Source organism: Cottoperca gobio, chromosome 19, assembly GCF_900634415.1.
Source record: "Cottoperca gobio chromosome 19, fCotGob3.1, whole genome shotgun sequence".
Classification (NCBI taxonomy): Eukaryota; Metazoa; Chordata; class Actinopteri; order Perciformes; family Bovichtidae; genus Cottoperca; species Cottoperca gobio.
This window is the reverse complement of record NC_041373.1, coordinates 16,802,200-16,811,565: the sequence shown is the minus strand read 5'-3', so window position 1 is coordinate 16,811,565 and position 9,366 is coordinate 16,802,200. Positions and strand designations below refer to the sequence as shown.

Here is a 9,366-nt window from a genome sequence, read left to right as displayed (position 1 = left end):
TACAATATAGGCATTTATTGTACAGTTTTTAACCAAGGTTATAAAATCATATTACTGTAATTATTTACAATCTTACAGTTTACAGCGGGAGATGCAAACAAGCTGGCAGCGGTTAAGAAGCTCGAGGGGTCACACAAAAAAATGGCAAAAAGACAATCTTAATTTAAAGGGACAGTATATTGGAAAGCCGATAAAGCTGCTTATTTTTGTGAAATTATATTGCTATGTTTTAGTCGTTTATTTTCTCAGGGTTGAAAAATATTATTTTTTGTTAAAATTCTAGTTTTTTTAGCGTAGCATCGCACACTCACTTTCCATCCTTTTGTGTGAATCTGTCACCTGTCACATATGTTTGACAGCAGCAGGACGTCCCACTCTGCACACTGCTGCTGCCTCAAGAAACAAAACGGCCTCTGACATTCGAGCCAAATCTCAAGTGCTCACAAGTGCTGCTAGTTTAAGTTTATCTTGTCCTTTTTTCTTTCCAAATGTTGCCGTGTTCAGGGTGATGATTCTCCACTGTGAAACAAATGGACGTTACAAATAACGATATTCTTGCAGAAGGAAAATGAAATTCTTTTGAGATATCACATCAAATTCATGTATATATTATCACTATATTCATAGTATTGAAGGGAGATGGGAACAGTTAGGACTTAAAACACAAGCTGTCACAAGCTGCAGTCACATGAAACATTTATTACACACATTCAGTAGGAAAACATGTAACTTACAAGTCATGATATATAAACAGCACTTATATAAATAACAAACATATAGAGCTTACATCAAACTGATCAGCATGATTAAAAATGTTGTGAGAATAAAAAAACGTAGCTATAGATTTAAAGTAGCATGGAAGGATTTCAAATGGTGAACTTCTCAGTTAAGTTTGGCTCTTATCACATTTCCACAGTATGATTAAGCATGGCCAGAGGCATTGGATATAAGGAGCCACTTCAAATCTGACCACGAGAGGGCGCACTTGATTCAATTGAACTCAAAAGTAGTCCATCACGGCACTGACTGTAAATCACAAGATCGCCAAACTGAAGCAGGTTTAGGGACATTAAACGTATTAAACACTCTTTTTAAACAGTCAAAACACATCTTTAGTTCAACATTCGTGTTTTGTGAAAGCCTTAATAGTGTCCGGCTATTGTGCAACACATTGAGTACAGTTCAGTCTCCGTGTTGGCTCCACTGTGGAGGCTCGTCTCAGGCCATGGTGGGACCCATGCACTGCAGCTTGGCCATTCGTGCAGTCACAAGCAGCAGTACGCCGGTGAGGAGCTCCAGGACGTAGGAGAGCCAGGCCATAACCAGAGACCAACCGAAGGAGGTGTGAACATAGGCCAGAACCTCGGCCCCCACCAGCCTCTCCGTCTCAGCCAGAGCCTGGTACGAGTAGATCATGTAGAGGCTCACACCACACAGGGTCATCAGACCTGAAGAGAGATGCATTTAGATATATTTATGTTCTTAGCCACAAACACTTAAAGGAACAGTTCAACCCCGAATCCTCTTACCTGACCTCGTAGGAACTATTTTCTTTCCATCAAACTACACCCGTCAACCGTATCACCGTGTATCTACTCATGGACGAGAGGCTTGTGACAGCTCCGTGCTGAGAGCTGATCAATAAAACCTGCAGTAACATGATGCCATTAGCTACCCAAAATCTCATATTGTGAGAGACAGGAAATAAACTGACGCATGTGTTGTCTGCTTACACAACTTCCTGGTCCTCAGAGACTGAGACACGTACAAACACACACAGTCCTCACAAGTTTCATAGTGTTGCTATTGGAAACCCTTTTAATTTTAACGACTTGTTACCGGATTTGAGAGGATGCAAGTCGAGCGCAGAGGCTGCCCAGGGGGGGTGGGGGGACTAATAATTGTTTTATTACAATTACACCCTGAGGTGCTACGAGCTCAGAGAACGAAGAGGAAGCTGCATCTGATGTCTCATTTTTATGCAGAGAAGCACAGATGGACCGGAAACTGCATGTAGAAAGGATTACTGTTACTATTACAGCTGAGAGAAAGTCAATTATTGATTAGTGGATCGACGAGTTGTTATCAAGCAGTTTTGATCATTAATAATACGTTTACTAGCTTCTTGAATGTGAAGATTTGGTGCTTTTTTTTAAATCTTCTATAGGAAACTGAATATCCTGGATTGTTTTTAGACAGTAGAGTAAACAGGAGAGAGATGGCTGGATGTATCTGTCGGGATACTTTGCTCCAGACTAAAGTATCTTCTAATCCTAATGACTTCAGTCGCCTCCTGCACGAGGGTACCATTTGTGGTTTTGAGTGAAATCTCTCAACAATTATCGGATGGATTTACATTAAGTGTTATCATTCATGTTCCCGACGGGGAGAAATACCTCATCTCGCGCCATCATTAGGTGAACATTTTAATTTGTCCGATACATGGTTTATGATATGTTTTTATGATAAATACTAACTAATAATCGAATGTACCTATTATCAAATGTCAGCACGTTTAGCCTGCTCCTTGTCCTGCTGCTGGTCATGTCACAGCAGCTTTACAGAGACAACGGCAACAATATGTAGTGACGCATCCTGTACTTGTGCTTTTCTTATAAGCGTGGATCTGTTTTTTAACATGGCAGCACTTTGTAAATGTTCTCATTTCAGAGGAAACCTTCCTCCAGATGTCAATTACCCTGAAAATGAAATACAAGGGAGGCAGTGGAACGACCCTGCAGGGAACCCAGCCTAATACCCATCACGCTGTTTAATGGTTGGTGAGGAAAGAAGTTGCAACATTAGACAAAAGCAGACAGAGAATGTTAATGTTGTACATATGCACGTACAGTATGTGTGTGTGTGAGTGTGTGTATACTGTATGCAAACACACACTTTGTCTCGTAACAAGGCAAGTTACTCTCACTTCTGGTGTTAACACACACGTGTTGTGTTGACGGTTTATTAAAACAATGCATGCTAACTGAGAACTTTAACGAATACTTGCCACAGAATTTATAGAATTAATGAATATATTTAAGAGCGGAAGAAAGCTGGACAACAAACAGGGCAAAGACCAATGCTGGGGGACATCACACACAAAGAAACGCCCGACTAGGAGGTTATTTTAAAAGTCGGACAGTCAACAAGTTCACCAGACGACTCCAATCTAATTGAAGCCTTTATTCCATTCCACACATTGCCATGTGCTGTTTATTACAGTGGGGATATAAAGAGTCTTTTTAAGTAAGTGTTTGTCCATCACATGGTCTTCTTTATAGAGGTCATACGGCAGGAGAGCAGCTCCACAGGGACGTACGTGTCTGTGCACACCAATAACTGGATTACTGTAAATACCAACATTAACATAATAGTGTTAAAATGGTTAACGGTAATCCAACGCTGCCAATGAAACACATTTATACCATTTGTTTGAAAGTAAAATAATTAGCACGTCGGGTGCGTGGTAGCCTACAGCAGCGGCAAACTGATGAGCCCTGACGAACATTAAGTGATATGTTATGGATATTTTATTTAATGCATAACAATAACAGTGCAGAACAACTGATAAGATGTACAATTAACCCAAACAGTGAACGCAATAACTGTTTGTGAAACACTGATTTGGATGAATTGTGAGCTGATTATTTTGCAATTCTCTGTCTGTATATATATATATGTATATATATATATATATATATATATATATTAAATCATACAATCTTAAAAGCCTTTTTTTTGGACACATTTCCTTCTCCCAACACTTGGCCATTATTCTATTAGCTCTTCGGTGGTTTTAACTGCGCACTTGAGCACGAGTTCAACAATCCAAACTTTAGAAACAACAATTTAATTTAGTTTTCTTTACAGAAATTAATGTAATCTAGAAATGAAGATGTTTAAGCATCAAGCTGAATTTGAAGGTCTGACGGATAAATCAACTAAATTATTCTGATTCTGATTACGACCTTGTTCTAGAGTTACGTTATGAACTGTGTACAGAAAGGAGAAGAGAAAGACCCCCGTTATCCAATCTGTCACTTCCTTTGGCCTCATGAGGTCAATAACTATAAGGGAGGTCAACGCCAGCCTTACGGCGCTGCACATAACGTGTCACTATCTGCACAAATTAACCACATGGCCCTTCGTTACTTCCACACTCCGTCCATATGTAGTCCACCAAACCCTGCACAGCTGTCTAGTGTTCGACACTTTCTCCTGTAACATCATTAAATAGCTGTACGGATTGAAGACGTGATCATAACCCCCACCACATTGATCACAACATGGTCACAATCAAACGCAATAAACAAAGCAATGTTCTGTGTTCTTTAAATCAGATGTGTTGGATCATGCACTAACAATGATAGTTTCCAATGCATTTGAATGCTTAAAAGCAGTTGGAGTCATTTTCCATCCACAGGTCTCGCTGCCAGATTAAATGCATGTGCGGGAAATGCTGTTTAAAACGGGGGGGTGGGGGGTGGAATAGGTGGGAGAGAGCTGCACAGAGATGGAGCACACACTTCCTCACCACACACAGCCAATTGAGTGCAATGATCTTCAACAACGTGTGTCGCGACAATCGACTCCTTTATACCACCACCTAATGGCTCCGGCTTTATTTAACACTGAGGGAAATGATCCGAAGCAGAATCGCTCTCTTTTGCACTTACTGTGACATACATTCTTTATAAATGTCATTTCTACTAACACCACTTCTTCTGCTACAATTCAGTGGCAGTTAAGTGTCATTTCAACGGTTGAAGAATATAAAAGCAGCTCTGTCTTCTGGATAGACAACAAAGGCGCAGTAGTTGTGAGAGAATGATGTCCACACTGTGGGTGGGAACTCCCTACTCCAGCCTTTGAAGCTCTTTGAAGTTTTTGAGCGTAGTAATAGTCGTAGCACTGATTCATCCTGGTGCATTGTGTTTTCTGTTGGATCGGTGTTATATGGCTGCACAAAAACACACGTACAGCCCCCCGCTGGAGCCCGAAGATGGACAAAGTGAGAGTCGACCGAGGTGAAGAAACTGAACCTCAACTTACTGCAGATGAAGAAGTAGGAGGCCGTGCCGGTGAGGAGGACGGGGCTCCGAGCCAGGGAGCTGACCAATCCACAGATGCCCCCAATCAGCAACAGGACCAGGCTGAAGGCGAGCATCACCACTATCGCCCTGTGCATGCCTGAGTACAAACAGAGTACGAGTGCACAGGGCATAGTATCGAATTAAATTGTAAGATAACAGGATTTCAAATTCACTTTCAGGGTCAATGAGATGACCCTGAAAGTACCAGACCAAATCCAACTCAACCTTTGGGAATGTATAGAATCTATTTTTAGATTTAGCTCATTGATTTGTACACACTGTACGTGTGTGGAAGAGTTTGTGCATAATACACGTTTCATTTGTTTCTTTTAATGTGACCATTATTACTATTTTACTTGAATGTTGAAGCACATTTACCTGCACATCCGTGCACATTCACTTGTTCATGCACAAATGGAAATCCATCTGACATATTGCAATTGCACTGTGAATTAAGCATAATTAGCTTTTTAATAGAATGAATCTTTACACACAAAAACAAAAGACGTAGACTCACTCAGCATGTGCAGCTCAGTCTCAGAGTACATGGAGCTGTCAGCTGTGAAGGAGTCAAAAGAGTCGACGCTCATCTTCCCACCTGGAGGTCACAATACACGTTATAAACATATCTGCAGCGTTGCTCCATCACATACAGCACTGTAATCTTAAAGTTGTGGAAAAGTACCTTCGTGGGTGTTCCACAGTCCCGAGTGGGAGCTCAGGTCGTCAAAGTCGCTCACGTTCATAGGATTCATCTCTATGATGTACCAGTACTCGGTTCCGAGGGAAGTGGCCAACAAAGCGAAGCTCAGAAGACCGCAGATGCCGGCTGTGATCACCAGAGAGCCGAGGGTCACCTTCATCCTGAACAGGTACAACGGTGATGGCTTTAACTCGTGCGTAACTCTTCTTGGTCCAGTCTTTCACACGTCGACGCGCTCATTTCGAAATGTGCAATAAATCGGGCAATATTAGGCTGATGCTGTTTTCCAAAAGCTTTCCTGTTAGAGGGAAAACATGTGCTGGATGGAGATTAATTTATACCTGACGGAACGAATCGAGCCACAGAGCTGCACGAGCACAACAGCCTTACTGAGGAGCAGCAGCTTGTCTGGGAGGGACTTGATTTTATTCGGGAGGCGCGCACGGTTACACGAGACATGGAGGGAGAACATAATAAAGGAACATGAGGGAGACTAATCAGCTGCGGGTTAACTAAATAAGATACAAGTACGCAAATCTTACATGGGGTTGTTAAATGAGCACCACTGCAAAGAAACGCAATTATATCATCACCAAATACTATCCTAGTAAAGATGATGTAAAATAAGATTTCCTCTCTCCAGTTTCATATATGCTCAGACTCACATAGATGCTACACGTTAACACACATCACATCAGAATAGCCCCCCCCCCCCCCCCTCAAAACATTTAATTAAAAAGGAGTACGTGGAAAGAACAAGTTTAATGAATACAAACAGATAAAATGACGACAGCAACAATTGAAGACTGTTGAAGAGTGTTACAAAGAAGACAAAAGGAATATAGATATTGAGTCAGCTACAATGACACACACACACACACACACACACACATCCATTATCGCGTCACTCTTCACCCATGGCTGTCTTGATGATACCCGCTCTTCTCAATTTGCCTGCCTCTTCAAACTTGGTGATGTCTTCGTTACAGGATTTGTTCTGAATGGAGGAAATGAAATCTCGATCAGGCCCAAATGATCTCACAGGATATTAGTAACACTTTGTAGATGTTAGTCATTCTGTGTCATTTTTAAGATGCATAAGAATAGATAAACAAATTGGAAAAGTAAGTTGGCAGTTAGAGTTTTATCTGTAGTCAGGTCAGTCATTTGAAATGCATGGAGTCGTCTGAAGAACGTACAATCTCAAATTTGTGCTTCTCCTTCTGTAGTTTGTAGAATTCCTCCACAGTCAGCTCTTCTACTTTCTTCTTCAGGGCGAGGAATTGGCAGGATGATGAATGAGATTTGTGCTCCTTTCTAGCAACAAAACAAGTGAAACGAGTGATGAGGGAGAGACGAATACTTCATTTCAAGGACCATGTACAAATTGTGCACAGATATGGATGCAAGGTACTTTTTGTACATCATTTAAAGGAACTATGGACGTGGGAAACACCTGTACAGAATGTTTCAGATGTCCGTGGTGGCTGTAATTCTGAACGGCTCTGTAACACTTATATGAACAAAAATAAATGATTTCCTTAAGGTTTCTGCTTAAAACTGAACAGTCTTGTTTTCAATAAGTCTTCTGTAGAACAGCTGGTAAACACCAACGCTAAATATTATTGAATATTGTGAAGTTCAACGACAGTGATTTTACAGTCATGATGCCATTTCAATAACTATGAATATAAAACAAATGTTTACAGAGTGACAAAGAGTTCAGATAGTTAATGCCTGAAGTGCTGGTGCTTCAGTAACAAACACTGCGAAATGATGCAACACCCCAAGGAGGAAAGTCTTGTGAATTATAACATATGTGGAAGATTTAACTGGAAATGGATGAGTGTTATTATGTCCTTTAGTTGAATCATCAGCGCTAACACTCAGTAAGATTGTGTTACCAGACAGCTAAAGGGGTCAAAAGAGCTTCGTCAAAATGTGTTCATGAGAATCATTTTCGTGCTTATTTACACACCAAGTACTGAACAGATTTATCCACATTAAAGATCAGTTTATTAGTCATGTGGAGTACAAGTCAGCCTGCAAAAACAGCTGTTGTCTTGTGACGATTTCTGAAGTCTAAGAAAATAACTTTCGTGATGTCTTGGAGACTACACATTTTAAAAACACGAAGTCTGTGTTACAAACTGATCGAGGAGTGGCTGAAAGACTTGGCTGTTAACCAGGCAGAGCGGGTTTAAAAGAAGAAGATGCAATTGGGTTGCATTACGGGAAGTAAAGTGATTCAGTGTTTTTGGAGCTGGACCCATAATAAGAAAAAAAGGATGAGGTATCTTTGTCTATAAGCATTCTTTGTTAAAACTGTGTCTTGCAAACTTCCTAATTAAAGTGCAATTTTAAATCGCTGGAGTGCTCCTTTAACCTCATCTGCATATACCGATCATATATTTTACTTCATATCCTACTTTATTACTTTGCCATTTGTTTTTATAATTATGTTGCGAGCGATTTATCCTTTTACCCTGCTGAGTCATATTACATTTATTACTGATTTCTCTCTAGTAGTGAAATCTTACTGTGGGTCATCCTCTGGCTCCCAGCCCTCCAGCTCCTTCAGGCAGAAGAAACACATGGCGATGTCTGGGCTGTTGTCTGAAGGGGTGTGAATGAAGCCAGCTTTGGCCATCTGCGAAAACAAATGTATGAACAGACCATATTTAAAAAAGAAAAAGAAAAAATGGCAGCTGTAAATCAAGAACCACTTTATTGTTCAATGTATATTTAATTACTAAGCCAAACTGATACTCAACTAACTTTAAAATATCCCTGAGTGCAGTCTTTCTGACAATTTCTAGACCAAATGATTGAGAAGAGATTAATCCATAATAAAAATGGTTTGGACTAGGCTCTAACATGTCAGTTGTTGGTTTCAGCTGTTTAAATTTAAGGGTTTGTTGCTCTTTTTTTAGTTAAAATTGTAAATTAAGTATCTTTGGGTTTAGTGTTAGCGGAGTATGCTTTCGAAATAGTAGGTAACAACTTGCTATGTTAGTTTAACCTTAAATTGCGAAACCACACCTTAAATGTTACGTTTGACACGTACCTATAACATATTAAACATTTCAAATTCAAAGCGTTGACTGCTAAACTTAGCGTTAACATTATATAACATTTGCCTATAGGGATTATCTACTGGCAGTTAACCTACAGGTCGTTTATTAGAAACCCCGAGGTAAGGCCACAGCGTATTTCATTTAAATATTAGCGGGTTTCTTACTTTAGCTAGAGCTAATTGTTGTTGTGTTAGCTAGCTAGCTAACGTCGCTAGCCGTAGCAAAACCCAACGGTTTCAAACGTTCACTCACGTTCTCCGGTGTACACAAACAGTCTTCGACAAACGGCCACCCCTCAAAAGTTTTCAGTCTGTTCTCATAAAAATACATTTTGATAGACTCTTCGTGTAATGGCTCCATTGTATTTAGGATGACACTATACGTCTATAACTTTAGCTTTAACCAGTATATCCGCCACCGAGTCAAAGAGTGTTTTTAAATTTCGACGCGTGATCACTTCGACTGCTTTGATTGGCTGATTTCTTCTTCGTGG

At 40.3% G+C, this 9,366-nt stretch overlaps 2 protein-coding genes across 2 annotated transcripts; both read right to left on the bottom strand.

Annotated features, from left to right (window-relative positions):
- Window positions 1–679: 679 nt before the first annotated feature.
- Window positions 680–6,411, bottom strand: tmem235b (transmembrane protein 235b). The gene is made up of 4 exons (XM_029456881.1): window positions 5,779–6,411; window positions 5,611–5,691; window positions 5,053–5,190; window positions 680–1,448 (listed from the first exon to the last, which is right to left on the bottom strand). Exons 1-4 carry the CDS (start codon window positions 5,954–5,956, stop codon window positions 1,219–1,221), a joined length of 627 nt encoding a protein of 208 aa, XP_029312741.1. The 5' UTR covers window positions 5,957–6,411; the 3' UTR covers window positions 680–1,218.
- Window positions 6,412–6,539: 128 nt separating this feature from the next.
- birc5a (baculoviral IAP repeat containing 5a) lies at window positions 6,540–9,342 on the bottom strand. Its single transcript, XM_029456882.1, has 4 exons — window positions 9,126–9,342; window positions 8,337–8,446; window positions 6,996–7,113; window positions 6,540–6,793 (listed from the first exon to the last, which is right to left on the bottom strand). The coding sequence occupies exons 1-4, from the start codon at window positions 9,231–9,233 to the stop codon at window positions 6,701–6,703; spliced, it is 429 nt and encodes a 142-aa protein (XP_029312742.1). The 5' UTR covers window positions 9,234–9,342; the 3' UTR covers window positions 6,540–6,700.
- Between the last annotated feature and the right edge of the window lie 24 nt (window positions 9,343–9,366).

What these genes read in the sequence shown, in the direction of transcription:
- birc5a (XM_029456882.1), bottom strand. Translation starts at nt 9,233, where the DNA reads ATGGAGCCATTACACGAAGAGTCTATCAAAATGTATTTTTATGAGAAC. An exon ending in GAGCCAGAGGATGACCCACA is followed by an intron (nt 7,114 to 8,336) that starts GTAAGATTTCAC and finishes TTTTGTTGCTAG; the next exon opens with AAAGGAGCACAAATCTCATT. An exon ending in AGAAGCACAAATTTGAGATT is followed by an intron (nt 6,794 to 6,995) that starts GTACGTTCTTCA and finishes TCCTCCATTCAG; the next exon opens with AACAAATCCTGTAACGAAGA.
- tmem235b (XM_029456881.1), bottom strand. Translation starts at nt 5,956, where the DNA reads ATGAAGGTGACCCTCGGCTCTCTGGTGATCACAGCCGGCATCTGCGGT. An exon ending in GACTGAGCTGCACATGCTGA is followed by an intron (nt 5,191 to 5,610) that starts GTGAGTCTACGT and finishes GTTTGTACTCAG; the next exon opens with GCATGCACAGGGCGATAGTG. An exon ending in CTCCTACTTCTTCATCTGCA is followed by an intron (nt 1,449 to 5,052) that starts GTAAGTTGAGGT and finishes ATCTCTCTTCAG; the next exon opens with GTCTGATGACCCTGTGTGGT.